The following is a 19,149-nucleotide window of genomic DNA, read 5'->3' as shown; positions in this document are numbered from 1 at the left end:
CGAAAGTTCACGAGAAAAGGAAAAGAAGCGCAAAGGCCTGAGCTTAAGAAAACAACCCCTGCAATAACTCCTAATAGAGAACTCGTAGGAGTCATACATGTGATAACAAAAGCACCTGGCGAGGCACAGGCAGATCACAAACACAACTACCTGCAAGGCAGAGAACTTTTGGAGGTCTTGGAAAACATTCACCTATGAGGGTGTCGTCCGCCTGAAATCTCATGAGGGTTCAGGTATAGTTCACATTTTGACAGCAATTTAGTTCTACCCTCATATGTAAATGGAGGATATTCTTTTAATAATAAAACCAATGAAATATTTTCATATGCCATGTTCTTTGGGGAAAAGGTACAATAGACCACTTGGGCGTTGGTCCCACGAATCAAGGACACACGGCAGTTTTTACTAGGGCAGATCACAAGGCAGTTTTTACCAGATCACTCGGGCGTTGGTCCCACAAATCAAGGACATAAGAAAATTTTGGCTAGGTCAGGTCACAAGACTGTTTTTGCTAGACCACTCGGGCGTTGGTACCACGAATCAAGGCCATAAGGCAGTTTTTACCATACCAGGTCACAAGGTGATTTTTGCTAGATCACTCGGGCATTGGTACTACAAATCAAGATAGTTTTTACTAGGCCAAGTCACAAGGCAGTTCTCGTTAGACTACTCAGGCGTTGGTCCCACGAATCAAGGCCATAAGGCAGTTTTTGTCAGGCCAAGTCATGAGGCAGTTTTCACCAGACCATTGGGCATTGGTCCCATGAATCAAGGCCATAAGACAGTTCTTGCCAGGCTAGGTCACAAGGCGGCTTCTACCAGACCACTCGGGCATTGATCCTACGAATTAAGTTCACAAGGTAGTTTTTGCCAGGCCAGCAGTCTTCATCGGACTGCTTGGGCATCGATCCTACGAGTTATAGCAGCAAGGCGAGCATCCACTGTACCTTATGTTTGGGCATTGGTCCCATTCTGGAAATTCACTAAGTCTCTTATTTTATAGCCACAAAATAAGTCAGTGACTAGGCTTCATAAACAGGTGTTAGCTCCTTGAGCTAATCTTTTCTCCTTGAAAAAAAATATTATGCAGAACATATAAACGCTTAAACAAAAATAAAGGCGACATTCTCATTAAAAAGTATAAGAAGTTACAAAAGGGCAGGGTCATCAGCCTCATCCATCTGAGTCTCTGTTACATTAATATTTTTGGCATTAATTAGAGGAGAAACTCGGTCAGAGGGTACATCTTCATCACGCTCCTCTTCGACGTGAGTAGCTCCACCCTCACTTTCTTCCTCGAGGAGGATGTCATCTATCCAAGAGGAATTCTCAGAAGAAAAATGCTTCATGAGCTCCTTCTTCATGCAATCCTAGCCTTGAATAAACATCTCTCAGCCTTAGGCCACTGTCTCTTAGAGTTCCGCCTCGAGCTCGGCTACTCTGGTTCAGGCAGCCAGGGCCTCTACAGCTTGAGCCTACAGCTCTAAGACCTAGCACTGCAATAGAGCCACTTGATCCTTGACAGATTTAGCTCGACTCTCAAGGCCCAGGTTAGAGGCAAGGGCTGCATCAAGATCATCTTGAAGCTTGTCCATCAACTCCAGGGTCTCCTTCATCGTACTTCGGTAACCTGGGCCTTCAAGTTTGAACATTCCTCAACCAAAAGCTCTCTATGCATCTCGTTTACACCAAAATCTTGCCTCAAGGCCCTAAAATGCTCCTTGGCCACAAAAGTGCAAAGGGCACCCTTCAGTGCAAATATTATTAACAAATAGCTCGTCCATCTCAACTTCATTCAAGTGGCGACGATCTGCGGGCCTCAAGGCACTCTTTATTAGCAGGAGATCTAGAGAAGGGTCATTAAGGAGAGAAGGTGTCCGGTTTAGCGCCAAGACCAAACGTTGAATGCCAGCAGGCCAGGAAGACTTGACCTCCGCATTTGTAGGAACAAAGGAAGAAGGGACATCAGTAGGGAGCAAAGGAGTTGAGGCAGAAGCACCAGCCGAAGATTCAGGCTGAAGGGGTGCCAGCTCCTTGGTTGTAGGTTGGGGAGGGGGAGGAGGAAGTACAATCACCGCCTCCTAACTGTGCGGTTGTCGAAGCCGGTCAAAAATAACCTTTTTGGTTATCAATAATTTTACAACTGTAGATAGTGACAAAAGGATCGAATCCACAGGGAATTGATACTTACCTATTTTTCTTATTAAGACCAAGTAAACAAACTGAAAGTAAAATAAAAGGGGAGGATTTGAGATTGATGAATTAAACTAATACTGAAAGCAACCAAGTAAAGCAAATAATTAAAGTAAAGAAATTCAATAATGAGAAAGGCTCTAGTTGAAGAATTGGATCCACTTCAGTTGTTGGGATTGATCATTGACACAAATATTCCTTTATTTGATTCAATAAATTAGTTATGGAGGTGGAATATGCTTCTCACCACCATATCCTTCCTTAAGCATAAATTAATTACGGAACGTTTTCTAACTAATGACTAATCAACAAGTTGCCAAGGAATGTCCTTGGGCCTTTGGCATCTAACAACTGTCAATTGCATTAAGAAATAGAGAGACCTAATTCTAGCTACCCAAACATATGGTGATATTGCTAGATCATGCAATTTCCTTAGTTTTTACACCAAGAGTTACTTATGTTTGAATAATTCAAGTAATTACGGACTTAAAACTATCCAAACTAATAAATTATTACTTTGCAATCAAGAATCAATGAGCCCTATTGATCTAAACAACAAAGCAACAATGAAATTAAGCATGAAATTGCATAAATATTGAAAAATAAAAGATAAACAATGTATGTTTAGATCTCCCAATCCATAAAACAACTAAAGTTTCACCTAATCTTCAACTAGAAAAAAGAGGTTTCAGCTACTCATGGCTGAAACAAAACAAAAAATAAAAGAAAGAGAAAAGGAAAGAAGAACCGGCGGCGGCTTGGAGAGGTAGGGGCATGCAGCTTGCAATCCGAATGTGTAGAAGAGTTTTCCTTGCTTGTTTGTGATCCTTTTATAGCTGAAAGTGTTGCCCTAGGTTTCCTTGTTGAGGTAGAGCCTTCTTTTGAATTTTGAATGTCCTCTTTTGAATTTTGAATGTCCTCTTTTGAATTTTTAATTTTGAATGTTCTCTTTTAAATTTTGAATTTTCAATTCTTGGAAGGTAAGTGCATCTCCTTGAAATTTGGCTTCCTTAATAAGGGGAAGAATTCTTGAAGATTTGAAATTTGAATTTCAAATTACTCTGCTATCTGCACTTTCCTTATTTATCTTCACTTCAGCTGCACTTGGCTTGGGCAAACCATCCTTGTTCTCCTTTATCATTTTTTAGGCAGTTTTAGGAGCATTTTCACCAAATTATCTCTTTACACTGTTTTCTGCAAAATAAGATCAAAACCACAGAATTAGACAGAGAATGTGTAAATTAACATTAATAACAACATGATAAATGGATCTAAATTTAGTCTGATCACCTCCGAAGGGTGAGCACGTTTAGCAGGGGGACTAGAAACCCCAGCAGCAACAGCCTTACCCTTTTGAGCAACACGTATCGCCTTGGTGAATTTGCTTGACCCCGCCATATCTGCAAATAAAAAAAAGTAAATAAGAAAGTCAGTTCGAAAGATAAAAAGGATGAAAAGAGAAGTACCTTGATCTCGGAATAGGGGTGTGCTTTTGGGAAGGATGGACGGGTGAGGAGCGCGGGTTTGGCTTACTAGCAGATGGCTCTGCCAAGACAAGATGGCATTCCTTACTGCCTGAGTAATATCAATCTTCCTTAAGGCTTTAACCATCGCCATAAAAGAAGCTAAAGCCTCGTCTTCCTCTCTTCTTGAATGGATCTCATCCTTCTTCAGCTCTACCCAATAGTGCTAGCTGGTTTGAAGGCGCCTAAAACCCCCCGGTGTATGATGACGGAGGACAAAAATTTTATTTTTCCATTGTGTCAAAGAAGAAGGCATTCGGTAAAACATGTTCAAGTACTTTTGACTACTAAAGTACCAGAACTCCTCATTTTTATGGGTACACAATTGATATAGCTGGGAAAAAATTGCTATGATTGGTTCAATGTGATTGTTAGAACACACAAATCAAAAGGCCACCAAGATTCTCTAACCGTTGGGATGAAGTTCGGCAACAAAAAGCTTGTGAAACTGACCTCCACAAAGAAAGGGTCTAAAGGGAAACGAAGACTCGCCTTCAACTGCTCCTTAAAGACAATGATAGTGTCGCCAGCGAGGATCAAGTTGTTAGCACGAAGGCAGGGAGAGGGAGCAAAAATTTAGAAAGAATCTTGAGGAATGTGATAGGTGTCATACAAATGATCCACGTCGCTATCTGAGAAGATGAACGGGATATCACTAAGAGAGCCATCTTCGTTCTTAGGGGCTTCCCTCAGTGGTACAATAGGGGCTGGACTTCGGATGGGGCCATCAAAGGAGGAGCTGGAAATAGAGATCCCGCTAGAGAAGAAAGAGGTGTTCCTATCCATATTAAAAAAAAAAGAAGAAAGAACAACACATTTATCGTGAAGTAGGTAATGACGTTAATAGAAACGAGAAGAGAGTCGCAGAGTGAATTCCACTTGATAAGCGGTTGTCGAAGCCGTAAAAAATAAACCTATTATCAATCAACAAATAAATTTGTAGATAGTGGCAATAGGGTCGAACCACAGGGAATTGACACCAAAGATTTTTCTAATAATGACTAGGTAAATAGCAAGTAAATAAAAGAGGGGGGGTTTTGATTTGATGATTAAAATTAAATAGCAAAAGAAAGCAATAATTTAAAGTTTGAGTAAATCAATAAGAGAAAAGCTTCTAGTTGAAGTATGGATCTATTTCAGATTGTTTAGAATTGATCATTGATTCTTTAATACTCCTATTTATCTCAATAAATTAGTTTAGGATGTGGAAGACGCTTCTCACAATCCAAATTCCTCCTTAGTTCTAGTTTGATTAGGAAACGTTCGCTAATCAAACACTAGTTAACAAATTGCCAAGGAACGTTCTTGGGGCCTTTGGCATCAAACAACTGTTAACTGCATTAAGACTTAGAGAAACCTAATTCTAACCTTGCCAACCGCGTGGCCAAGTTTAGATCATGCAATTTGATTAAATTTGTGTTCAAATAATATAAGCAATTACGGACTTAAATCATTCAAACAATTTGTTACTTAAGCAATTTAAAAGCAATGTGCCCTTATTGATTCTAAAAGCAAAGCAACAATTATGGAAAGATCAATTTGCATAAATATTGAAAATTAATAGAAGTTTAACAATGGAGATTTAAATCTCCCAATTCATCACAAAATCTGAAATTCACCAACTTCAACTAGAAAAGAAGGAAATTAGCCACTCATGGTGGACTAAATACACAAAAGATGAAAAGAAAGGAAAGAAAGAAGCTGCAGAGTTTCTGGCGAGGGGAGAAGATGCTGAGTAGCTGATCAGAAGATGCCCCTTGCTGGTTTGGAGGCTGCCCTTTTATAGCTGAAGAATTCCATCCTTCTAGGGTTTTGAAATCCCTTTTTAATTTGGCTTGTGATTCCTCTTTTGATGTTGAATTCAATTGCAACTGGAATTCCTTAGGTGAGAAACTCTTTCATGGCTCTTGGAATTATGTTGGTAGTGATTGAGTTGGATTTGGACTTCTGAAAATTCAAAATTTGGTTCCCTGCTGTTTTCCCGCCTCTGCTGTCAACTTCTGCTGTCAAGGTGATTTGGGCAGTTTATGCGAGTGATTTAGGCAAATCACTTGCCCAATCTGCCCCAATCACTCTCTGGGATTCAGTCCAGTTTCTGTCTCTATCTCTGCGAGTGATTTGACCAGTTTCTGCGAGTGATTTGGGTAAATCACTTTGACCCAATCACTTTTCCGGCTTTTTCTTCACTTTTTCTCCAACTTTCCAATTTCTTCCTTTTCTGTAAAAACATAACAAAAACACAAATTAAGCTAGAAAAATGTGTAAATAAACAGTAATAAATATAATAAAAATGTGGCTAAATTATGCTTGATCACCACTAAAAAGAGAGAAGTTGCAGAAGAACACAAAAGTGATGCTTAGAGAAGACGATGGACCTTTATAAAGATAGTTTCGACGATGGGCTGTAAAAGCGAGAAATCAATCTTGAAGGGCCACGTATCTTGGACCTCGATAAAAGATATCCTCTTCAAATCTAAAGAAATGAAGACTAATAGGGGACCTCTGATGTTACATAACATCTGCCCAAGGTAAATTATGAGTTGTCACCATAAGACATGGCCACGTGGTAAGGATCAGACAAGTAGAAAAAGCGGTTCCACCCGAGTAAAGAGAGACCCATACACTTTAACATCCAAATTATCGTTAAGACTCGTCCTTCTCTGATAGGCCGAGTCTTAGCAAAGAGTTATCGTTATCAGGTATAGTCCAACATATCTCTATTTCGCCTGTGAGCGGGATTACCAATCTATTAGCTAGCGATATCCATCATTGAGCAATCGACTGCATCATTACCGGATTTTCAGGAAATACTATATTTATCTTCATCTTTTTACAATATAAAAAGAGAATGATCAAAAAGGTAAAACTATGTTATCTCTAATACTACCTAAACTCTAAGTCATCCATTGCATTTTCTCTATTTTTCAAAATACTGACTTGAGTTTGGAGGTTCCATTCCGGCCACGTCATCAATCTAATATCAGTAACATCAGAAATAAAATTCTTTTATTATTTTTAAATTTTATAATTCTAATATTTTAATGAAAAGAAAAATATTTTAAAGGAAAAGAAAACCTTTAACTTCTTGATTTGGTGAATTAAAAAATAGAAATTTTGAGATTTTTTTTTTTGAAATGGAGAAATTTTGAGATTTTTTTAAAAATCTTACTTAAAAAGGTCGTGTATTTTTCCAAACACAAATATAAAATATTAAATTTTGATGAATTTTTCATTATTTTAAAAAGATGATAGATTTTTTTTCAAAAAAAAAAAGGAAAATTCTCCCAATTTCCAATTGAAAATCCAATATTCGAGTCCGCAATGACTTTTTCAGAAATCTTACTATATGATTTAATATGTATTTACCAATATGGAATAGCAGATGCTATTAGTCGGTTCGGTTTATTAGAGTATCAAATTAAATTAATTAAAATTAAAATAATTAAATTTATTAAATATGAAAATTGAATCCAACCATATTATTGATAGAATACAATTGAATTGATATAATTTAATTTAATTTAAAAATTAATTTTGGATTGATTTCTTATATTGTGTTTTATTGAACCTTAATTTCTCTTTGTTTTTATAAATTCACCTATAATTTGAATCCAATAATCACTTATTTAATTTCTCTTATTTCTCTTCGTTTTGATTTTGGCCAGAATTTTTTCACCAAAATTAAAATAACTAATTAAACTAAAATTATTAAGATTTAAAATCGGACCAAATTATTTTTACTCTAAAATTAAATTAAATTTCTAGATTATATTAATTTTCAGATAATTTTTTCTGTTTAAATCGAATAATGGTGATACTTATAAATAAATAATAATCGCTACTATAAAATTAGTTATTTCCATATTTTTCACATCAATTTTTTTTTTCATTTCAAATAATAACAATTTTTTTTAGCTCAGTTGCTATGCTTGCAATTGAATTGCCAATATATATAAGTATCCTACATGGAATAACAAAATTCACCATACAATTACTCCTCTCCCCTTCCCTTTCTTCCACTCCTCTCCATGATCTTCCTCTCTACCTTCACCAAATCTCCACCTTGTTTACCCAGACACCAACTAAACATGCTAGACCTACACTTACCAGTCAGCCTACAAAGCCTCCTACACTTTCTCTTGAAAACCACAAACAACAATCATATCAAAATTGGAAAACAACATAGATTGTCTAGGAAAGATCAGTGAACCATCCTCTCGAAACACCTTCCTCCCCTCATCCTCAAACATCGAAACACTATGAGCCAGCCCTTCACCAACCCAATTTGGCTAAGATTTCTGCCAAGTCTCACAACCATCTATTTTGAAATTTTTTTTCCTTGAATGGAATGCAAAAGCTCTTTGGAAAGCCTTCTCTAAATTTATCAGCATCACAAAGGTGTACATCCAAAAACAAACTCAACAAAAGAGGGAGACGTTTTGGGTTTGTTAAATCTACTGCAGAAGTTCATAGCCTACTGAAATCTCTTAATAACTTATGGATAGGAAGCTACAAACTAAGAGTTTACAATCTCAAACAACAATCTAAAAGACCATTGGTGAAAGAAACAACATGGAAAGGAGAGTTGATTGCCTGCCATGAAGAGACAGGTAAAACCAAGCAGAATGATAGAGGAGGGTTCGATATTTATGCAAACAACCTTGAACAAGAAAGGCTATACGCAAATGATTGTGTATATAAAGTTCCAGAGGATGTGCTAAAAGGAAAGGAAGAGTGGCTCCAACGGCCTGCAGTTGAAACTCTACATGATGTTCTGTCTGTTACAAACCTTCTGGACCACTTCTCATAGCTCAGGAAGTGTTCAATATCAATGTCACTACAATAGGTGGTGATAAAGTTCTTCTAACCTTTGAGTCACCAGAAGCCGTGGATTGTTTAACTAATGGCTTTTTTACATTAAGTCATGGAAAGCAACTATCAGCCCACAAAATAGACTCACTTGGTTAAGCCTGCAAGAAATCACCCTGACTAGGAATATGCCGAGCCGAAATTTAAGAAGTTCAAGCTCGATTAATAAAAAAATTCAAAACTCGAGCTCAACTCGAACTTCAATTTTGAATTCGAGCTTGATTTATAAAAAAAAATATTATACTTGAGCTCGGTTCGAACTTGATTCATAACAAGCTCATTTATTACTTAAACGAGCCAATTCAGACTTTGATCTAGAGTTTTATTTGTTAACAAATTCATTTAGTTTAAGTCTAATTAATTTAAATTTTTAAACATTAAACTTTTAAATAAAAAATTAAAAGAGATTTTAATAAAACTAAATATAATTTAGATAAAATCTTTTTATAACTAAATTTTTTATTTAAATCATAATAAAAAGAGAAATTTTTATTTATGGAGGAGTTTGTCTCCTCCATCTCCATAAATTTTCTATGTTTAGTGAGCAGAAAAAAACGTAGATTCCTTGTCTAGTATTTAATAAATGGTCACTTTCTTGAAGTTTTGGTTTAATTCCCAGCAAATGATTTTTTTTTTTATTATTATTTAGATTTTAATATTTAAATTTTTTATTATTTTAATTTTAATATTTATTTATTTATAACATTAAATATTATTTATTGTTCAAATACTAATTATAAAATTTTTAATTAATTATATAAAATGTATTAATATAAGATTAATGATAATATTAAATTTAATAATCATTTATTTAAATATTTATATTAAATTTTATGTAAAATTAATTGAAGTATATATAATAAATATATAAATTTATATATAAATAGTTTATAAGGTGAGATAAGAGTTTCTATTTAGATTACTGTGTAATTTTGTTGCTAGTATCCATAGATATTTTTATATAAAATTTATTTATATATTATTATTTATTTTTATTTAAATATATAATTTATATTAAATTATTTTATATTATACAAAAAATACTGTATATATATAATATAAATATAAAATATTACATATAATAAATATATTAGTATAAATATAATCAATTTAAATTATATAATTATATATATATATTATACTCAAATTTTATCAATGAATCATATTAATTTCTATTTAAATTATATAAAAATTTTAATTTATAAAATTAAGCGAACAATATTAAGTATGAGAATAATTATATAAATATATATAGAAAGTCATAATAATAATAGCTTATTAAAAGATTTAATAGTTTAAAGGGAGTGTTTACTTAAAAAGATATATAATAAAAAATAAATAAATATATAAACTAATAGTATAGTTACTCAATTTTTAATTAGAGATATATAAATTAATAATATGTATGATTAAATAGTTTAATATTATTTAATATTTTAAAATTTAAAAATTAAAGAAGAAAAGATAAATAATACAAATAAATATTAAAAATAGAGTACTTATAACTTTTTCTATTAAATAGTGTTTATGATATTATTTCATATTTATTAGTAGTATTTATTATTTTACATTAAGAATGTATTTTTATAAGCATACATTTTATAATGTTCGTATTTAATGAGTTCATAAACGAAAGTATTATTAAATATATTTATGAGTCTTATAAATTAATTTAGTTTGCGAGCCTCTTAATGAACTTATTTGCAAGCCTCTTAACAAATTTGTTCGATAAGCATCTTAAAAAATCTGCTTAACGAGTCTATTCACGAGTCTGCTCACGAACTTTTTAACGATCTAGTTTGCAAGTTTCTTAACAAAACATCTCGTAAACCTTAACGAGCTGAATACTAATGAGTTCAAATTCGGCTCGTTTGATAAACGAACCGAATACTATTGAGTTCAAGTTTGACTCGTTTAATAAACAAGCTTAAAAATTGAGTTTAAGTTCAACTCATTTAGAAAACGCATCGAAACTATTCGAATTTTTATCGAGTCGAGTTTCGAATAATTTGGTTCGTATCCTATCCCCTCATGATCTAGTCAAGACATTTCTTTAAATGGGTTGGATCCATAATCTAGTCAAGACATTTCTTCAAATGGATTGGATTCATTTTTAGGAAACTTATTACAGTAGATAGTTCAGCTCAAACAAAGGTCAGATTAGATTATGCCTGCGTTCTCATCACCATAGAAGTTTTAGGAAAAATCAATAAACTTGTTCAAATAGAATTTGAAAATGTTAGATACCATGTGAGAATTAATGAAGAACCTTACCATGATCTGGCAAAGCAACACCTTCCCTCAATCCAGACATCCATTGTTGAATCAACTAGTAAGGAAGTTGACTCTACATCTCCTAGCATGCAGCACCGAGAAGGTGATGACGTGGTAACAAAGAGAACTAGCAATTAATTATGAATCAACGCATGTTAAAGGGAAAAATTAGAACAACACTGCAAAAACCCATTATCTGATCATTCCCCAAGAACAGAGGAAAACATGCAGACCATCTCTATATCATCAAGCCGCCACGACATTAGCAACCCAACTGTACATTCCTGCACATCCTCACATGAGTTGGCTCTCATTTGTCACCATGAAGAGATTGAAGTACACTCACCGTTGAATATTGGTGAGCTGGAAAAACTTTTGACAACTCATGATAATGTGGAGACAAGTAAGCAAAACTCATCCTCTAATGGACCGAACAATCTCAATCAAGCTTTTGAAAACTCTGAGTGTTTTTCTGACTCTAACTCTCCATCAACATAATTTGTCCTAAATTCAACAACCATAAACAGCAGTTTACCTCTCTCATTTTAAGGTGAATAGAAGTCTCAAACAAAAAAGAGCTAGAAAATCCACGGTTGATTTATGGGATCTTTATCCAAAAGTGGCACTCAAAGGTAAATCTAAGACATAACAAAAAGGAGGAAGCTTTTCACGCTGCTCTGTTACAGATAGTGACATACGAAGAAGAAACCAAGTCCTATGCAAGCAGTTATCTGACCAACCAGAGATAAGACAAAACTCACCTCCTTTTTCACCAACCAAAGAGACAAATCTGGCGGTGATGCTGGGTAGGGAGCTTGACCTTGGTAGCCTTTTCTTAGTTTTATGTTTTCTTTTTCTTTTTTAGCAGAGGTTCCTCTTACTATTTTTCATGTATGGACTAGCTGCTTGAAGTTTTTATCTTTTGCATCAAGAGGCCTCTCATCTCCTAGTTGAGCAAATATCCAAGATGCTGCCCATAAATAGCAATAACTTTGTTCTGGACAATATCTCTTTCTTTCTTGGCAATGGAGACGTAGTTTCTTTTGAGATATTAGTTTTAAGTGCCTGGATATGAAAATTTACATGGAAAAGAGACTTGCAACTATAGGAAGTGGAAAACACTCTTGGAAACGCCAAACTTACTCCAGAGCTTGGCTTTCTATACATTTCTTGTGTCTTTACAGCTAGCATGCAATGCTAAGGTGTTCAACTACCATGACATTCCAGGGATATCACTTTGTGTATTATTTTTGCATTAGCTACCTACATGGATGAAAGCTTTATGTGAGGTTTTCCTAACTCAGTCTCTAGGCTTCTAAACTCATATGCTACAATCCAATTCTTGGTCAAATCTCTCAAAGAACAGAAAACAAGTTGCTTAGAGAATTCTCCCTTTTTTTTGGTAGGCAAACTAGATCCTAATGCAATTGGAGGATTTCTTAGGAACTGCCCAACTACCTGAACCGGTTTCAAAAATGCAGCCTAAGGAAATTGTGCAGTTTACTCTCCATGGATTTTTACTGCAATTTTATTTCCACATAGAACCTAGCATCCATCGTGCTTAACTATCTTTTAAGCACACTTTTAGATTTTTTTGCAATTGAAGTCTATTTATATATTAGGGTTTATTAAGAGCTTGATAGAAAGGAAAGAGTTTTTTGTAATGCTCAACCGAATCTTGTTGACTATCGCAATTTCATTAAAGCACAGATTGATCGAGAAAGGCAGGCTAGGGAGTTGCATGATAAGTTGTACATGTACATTATCTAAAATGGAATGGGATACATCTTACATAAATTATGCTACAAATACTAAAATTCTTTAGTTAATATTTTTTATGATTAAATTTTATTATAAATTAAAAATTTAACAAGTTTTAGAATTAACTTAAATAATAAAAAATTATAATGGTAAATAATATAAAAAAATTGAGAATATTTTAACAATCTCATTATTTTCATGCCTTCACAACTTATGAACAAATGTGAAGTGAATTTGCATATTAAAGTACAATTATATTAAGATCTACAAAAATATCCCTAATTATTACCATTGTTAAAAGATTAATCCCTATTTTTTGGAGAACTTATCAATTCAAATCATTTGATTGTTTTCTTGAGAATAAAGAAATTTAATTCTTTGTAACTTTCAAAAGATTTTATTTAAAATAATATAAAAATTTCACATAATTTAATAAAAATTTATTTTAATTTTTTTTCTTATAAAATGAATCATACGAAATAAAAGCTAAATAGTAGCCCACGAAGAATATACTTTCGAGATCATTTGAACAAAACATGCCCAACTATGGTATAGCAAGATACAGATACTACCTCCAATAACTAGCCAACTATAAATTTAACTCGCTCAATAAAGACGAGAATAAAGAAAAGAAGAAAATGAGAATTTAATAAGGTAAAAAACAAAAAGCTGAGAAAACAAAATTTCATGGCAATAGATTTGCATGAAGCTACAAGGATTCTCCTCCAAATTAGTCTGCAAAAAGCTCATCCTCGGACTTTAGTCAATGATCATCATTATGAAATCTTTCTAGAAAGGTTCTTCAATCCACACCCAACACATTTTAGTATAACTGTCCCTGTTGATGGATCTGGCTTAATAACAAACTTAACCCCCAGAAATTCTTTAATATGTCTCAGTGTTTCTATTCCATAAGGTGAGAGCTTCCCCACACGAATCTTTGACACATCTTGTGGACATATTGCGCACAGAATAAATAATAGACCCTGCAACAAAAGATACTGTCAATAACTATAAGAAGGTAGATGACAGTAAGAAAGTATTATGATCAAATACATATTTGCACACATATACTTTAATATTTTTACCTATTAGATACCTCAATCTTAGTCGTGACCTAATAAACGCTTAAAATTTAAAAAACATCACTTTTAAACACAACTTTTTTTTTTTGTTTAAAAACCATGAATTTGGTCAAATTGGGTTTAAAAGTAATGTTTTTTTAAAAAACTTATGTGTTTATTAAGTTAAAATTAAGATGTCCCATAGACAAAAGTGGTTAAAATTAAGATGTCCTATAAACAAAAGTACTAAAGTACATGTGTACAAGTATGCATTTAGCCAAAGTATTACTATCAACAATAAGAATTAGATTGCAAAACTTCCCTTTCCCTCTTTTTTTTTTTTTTTTTTTTTTTCTGCTGAGAATCATGCACTTGGTTGGTCTTTAGACAGGTTTTATCGCAAACAGAATTTACATCTCCTTTTTATGTCACTGTAATTATTAGTTTCATCTAATACCTTAAGAAAAAAAATTTTCTATTACAGTTACAGATGAATTCATCCAAATGAGTTGGTGAGTTTGCAGAATTTGATTGTCAGCAGAAGTTTTCAGGATTAAACAACCAAAAAGGGAAATAGCATAAAGGAGGAAGAAATAACACACACCTGGTGCGTTGAATCTACAACTCCACCTTGCTCAATTTCTTCAAGAAGAATAGAAGCAATTTGCTCGCCTACATTCTCTGGCGGCATCAACTCTTTCCTTTCATCTTCCATTTCACCTATATCATCCCCGCGCACATATGAAATTGCTGTATCAGCAGAGATGAAGCAGCCTGAAGTAGTTTCAGCGACCAAGGAAATCCCATAACCAGGAGAACTGTCATCAAATTAAATTGATGTAAGTACTACATGTAGCATGCTAAAAACACATCATGTGTTATTCTATATTTCCACAGTAAAAGAACATTTTGAAAACCAAAAGATGAGAGTTACTAATAAAATGCATACTTTCCAGCTTGAGGACCAGCTTTATGATCAGTAAATATATGAACATCAGGAAGCAAACGATTAAAGATTCCACGGGCAGCATGTATCATTGTATTTTCAAACTGAGAAGATACTTTAGTTGAGTAAGTGACTCCTCTAATCCTCTTAACCATTCCCTCATCAATCCAGGTTACTGCCTGTAAACAGAACAAACCAGAAAATAAGAAAACAGTAAAACACACAAAAATAACTGCCACTGGATTCAAAATCTCACCTGTAAACTTTGAACAACAGGAACTGATAAAACAACTTCACCACCTCCATGAGGGGGAGATCCACGACTCTCGATTTTCAGTTCCAATCCTTCTGAAGGAACTCCAAATTGCTTCAACATGGGTAAGGTAGTAGAGCGAAAAGTATCAACAGATGGGTCCTTTGAATCATTTGTAATTCCTGAAAAATACAATAACAATTAGTTGATTCACAAGTTCTTTTTAAAAGTGATTCCTGGCTCTTTTTCCATTGTGGAAATCACAAGTATTCATTGTTATTTAACTAATATCTGAAGTAATGAGCACTGTTTAGCTTTTGTGTGAAACTAGTGTTTTAGACCATTATTAAATTTTCCAGTTATAAAATCACAGCACAAATTCCATTTTTTCCAGGGTGGATAGTTACTGGCTGGTTATTGAGCATAAAAGTGAAAATGGTCAACCTCTTCTTGTGACATACAAACTAATTTACGAGATCTTCTAAAACTGATAATTGTCAAGCTCCACTAAATAGGCTTCAATTCAACCATCCTACATGCTAGATTGTTCGTCCAATTATATCATAGTTCAGAAGTCAGAAACTAGTAGCAGGACTTCGTAATTTAACAGATATTGTGCAATAAATAATATTTCTATTTCTTTATATTTATGAATAAAGAAGATATATAATTCAGAAATTCAGATCAATAAACACAAGAATTCTTCTTGGAGATTTGAACAGAAAAAACAAGGTCAATCCCCACTTGAAAGTGCTAATAATTCTAGATGCAGCACGTGCAAACATCCAAAACTCAAGAAGAAAACAGAATGCTAAATGAGTTGAAATCTATCACACCAAGCAGGCTGACTTCACTTGAATACGGTTGTCCTCATCCACCAACCCCCACCAAACCCTCAAAAAATATATATATTTTTCTTCCCTTGTCATGATTCGTTGGTAGCACATATATAACTTAAGCAGAGCAGCTGAAATTGGATAGCACTCCTCCACCAAAACTAGCGAAGTGGAAGAAACCATTGAATTAGCAGCTAAAAATAACCAGAGTTATGTGACAATTGTGAAATGAAGTAGACAATTTTTATGTGTTTGTGAATTTCTACATAACCTAATCCCCATGCCTGCATGCATATCCACACACGCGCACACAGACATTAAAATATTCTGCTCCACCAAAAGCATATAGATAAAAGAATAGCAGTCATAAAAGAAACTTTATATTCTAGTTCTTCAAACAAGGGGGGCAAGGCTTATAGGATCAATTTTGTGCTAAAAGAAGAAATCAATTATCATTTTGAGCAAGAGCACAGCCCAACCAAAGTGCATTGCTAGCAAAGTTCATAGAAATAGCTATCTTAAGTACCATAGCAATCAGGATACCATGCAACATATGGATAGTATATATTTCTAACATCCACCATAAAAAATGTTGCTTTATGCTTTCTTTTTAACAAAAGATTATATCAAAACACTCAAGCAGAGACTGTTCTAAATAAATGGGTTAATCACGCATGAGTCTTGTACATCTTCCCAATTTGCAATAATTTAAAACGACCAAGCCTTTATTCATAAATATAGCTTCTGGTATATCTATTATTAAAAATATAGAACTATCTAGAATAGACCACCAAACCTATTAATATATGGGCTCGATCTTTCCTTTTCTGAGCATGGTTTTAAATAATGGCCGTTATGTTACGTAACGGCCGTTATGTAACGGATTTTGGGGGGCCGTTACCCGTTATCCCGTTATATAACGGCCCCTTCTGATTTGTAGGCGTAATGGCCGTTACAGCCGTGACGTAACGGTAACGGCCGTTACCGACCGTTACGTAACGATAACGGCTGTTACCAATAATTAAAATTCTTTTATATCTTTTATCTTTTGCTCCATTCTCATTTTCATTAGTTTCTACACTTTTCAGCAGCTTCAAAGACTATTTTTTAAGTTCTCGCTTCCCTTTCTCTTTCAAATTTCAATCTTCCCTGCATATTTCTCGTATAAACTTAGATCCATTATAAACTACTCTATTTCCAAGCTTATTTCTTCTAAAAAGTTAGTTAAATTTTATCTATTTTAGTTTTTAATTGTTGTTTTTTTCCCTTTTTTTTGTAAGTTTTTGTGGTTTAAAGTGTTAGTTTTGAGTTAAAATTATACTTTGAGCTATTAGTTTACTCGATCTATAAAGATCATGTTGATTTTTCTTATTTTAAACTATATGTTGCTTAACTTAAGTTAAATAATCTATATTTTATATATTTATGTTTATTATGCATTTGTATACATTGTTCTAAATTAAATCTAATTAATATCATTTTATTTATGAACTTCCGTTACCCGCGACCACGCGACCGCAATTTAAAACCATGTTTCTGAGTTGATTTACAGGCATTTGAAGGGTTTTAGACAACTTGGTCATCATTACAACCAAAACTTATAAGCTCAGATAGGTTACTTTCAAACAAATGGTTATTACAAATTTACAGAAAAGCTTTTAGACTTTTCAGTGTTTATTACAAATAAAAGGGCAAAGCTACTGATTATAGCAGCAATTCAACAGAAAAAGAAACTAAGTAAAAAAATGTACATGTAATTGCAACAATCCAATGAACACGCCGTACCTTTGAGCCTTATCATAAGGGATTTCTTTGCAAACAACCCAAGAACTACCAACGGCTCTAGGAAATAACCAATTGATCGACTAACACCACAATCATGCACAATATGTTTCCCACCCATCAAGATTCCAGGTTTGTATTTAAACTTTGTGCCTGCCAAATAAATTTAGGGAAATAAATAAATAAAAAAAAAAAAAACGAGAAAGAGGAAGGGGGAACACAAAAGTGATAGACGGCATAACTAGGTTGTTCCACTAAACAAAGTGTTTATCACAAGCCGATCAGCATAGAAGTGGGAACCCATTAAAAAAAAAGAGTAATGCACAGATAAAACAGCCCATAAATCATCACACCAATTTGATGCTGATTCAAGTGAACATATCCCCTCCCCCAACCAAACCAACCCCCTCTTTTTTGCCTGAGGACACATATTGGTAGTAAATAAATTGAATTGCTCGTGAACTATTTGAAATTAGACTCCATAAAAGCGGACTCGGTTTATTAACATTCGGCCCGAGTTCGAAAAGAGAAACTCCAGCAACTCCAGCTAGAAAAAAAATTTTGAAGAACCAAAAATTTGAGCTCTTTACACCTCTAATCATCACACCAATTCGAAGCTGATTTAAGTGAACATATCCCCTTCCCAACCAAACACACACCCCCTTTTCCTGAGGACACATTGGTGGACAGAAATAAAGTATATATGTATAGTAGAAAATTTACCGGTTTCATTGATTTCAATAAGGCAGTCATCCGAGATTCTCTCAAGGAGGCGGAGGAAAGAGATTTCGTGAGGACGGAGTCCTGGTATGGTCTCGTCAGCTCGAATATCCTCAATGAGAACAGGAGTAGCAGAGAGGGTCGCTAATAGCAGTCTGAGGCGGAGATTTTGGCTTCCTTTTAACCTCTTATAAGTCATCTTCCCCATATTTGATTTATGAATATGAATCCCAAGTATTCGATTTTTGTGTCGGTGAAATCAAAGTCCTCTCCTACACTTTAACGTAATCCAGCGTTCACAAGTCTGAAGCGATTACTAAAGATAGAGCCGTAGAGAGGCGATTCTACTATTGCCGCCGGGCTAGAGGCAGAGGGGCTGAGGATTGCGGCAGCAGGAGGGGGCGATTCTACTGATTCACAAATTAGTTGTTTGCTGGATTGAAGGTTCGATGGCGCAACTTATTTTGTAGTAGGCAGCGGTGGTGATATGAAGAGGTTTTACTTCCATTTAGTTAGCTAGGGCTAGTTTGTATTGGGCTAATTTGCATTGGGCCATGGGCATTTTCTTGTAACCCTAGACATCCAATAGCTTTTCTTAAGGGTGTTTTATAATAAGATTGGACCTTTAAGGCTTTTTTATGAACGATATGGATAACCTTTCGATTAAAAAAAATATATTTAATAAAAAAAAAAACTTATCACTTTTCACATTTATATTCTAATTTTTAAATTTATTTTCATTTAAATCATTTATTTTAATCAATTTTAATAGAAAAAAATTTTAAATCACATTATAAAATTATTTTTTTAAAATTTATTAAAAAAATCAAAATATTTACATTAATTCATATTTATATTCAAAATTTTAAATTTTAAATAATAAAATTAAATTTTTTTAATTTATAACAAAGAGAACTAAATTAAATAT

At 33.8% G+C, this 19,149-nt stretch overlaps 1 protein-coding gene across 1 annotated transcript; it reads right to left on the bottom strand.

Annotated features, from left to right (window-relative positions):
• Window positions 1–13,189: 13,189 nt before the first annotated feature.
• On the bottom strand, window positions 13,190–18,755 carry LOC110614067 (probable RNA 3'-terminal phosphate cyclase-like protein). Its single transcript, XM_021755530.2, has 6 exons — window positions 18,225–18,755; window positions 17,505–17,654; window positions 14,887–15,065; window positions 14,634–14,809; window positions 14,289–14,502; window positions 13,190–13,606 (listed from the first exon to the last, which is right to left on the bottom strand). The coding sequence occupies exons 1-6, from the start codon at window positions 18,427–18,429 to the stop codon at window positions 13,397–13,399; spliced, it is 1,134 nt and encodes a 377-aa protein (XP_021611222.1). The 5' UTR covers window positions 18,430–18,755; the 3' UTR covers window positions 13,190–13,396.
• Between the last annotated feature and the right edge of the window lie 394 nt (window positions 18,756–19,149).

Source organism: Manihot esculenta, chromosome 4 (assembly GCF_001659605.2).
Source record: "Manihot esculenta cultivar AM560-2 chromosome 4, M.esculenta_v8, whole genome shotgun sequence".
Lineage (NCBI taxonomy): Eukaryota > Viridiplantae > Streptophyta > Magnoliopsida > Malpighiales > Euphorbiaceae > Manihot > Manihot esculenta.
Note: the sequence above shows the minus strand (reverse complement) of the source record. Positions and strands in the feature narration are given on the sequence as shown.

Bases quoted from the DNA above. Each gene is read 5' to 3' on its own strand.
- LOC110614067 (XM_021755530.2), bottom strand. From the start codon at position 18,429: ATGGGGAAGATGACTTATAAGAGGTTAAAAGGAAGCCAAAATCTCCGC. The intron at 15,066-17,504 runs GTACGGCGTGTT...TGTATTTTTCAG, and splicing joins CCTTATGATAAGGCTCAAAG to GAATTACAAATGATTCAAAG. The intron at 13,607-14,288 runs GTGTGTGTTATT...CTTTTGTTGCAG, and splicing joins TTGTAGATTCAACGCACCAG to GGTCTATTATTTATTCTGTG.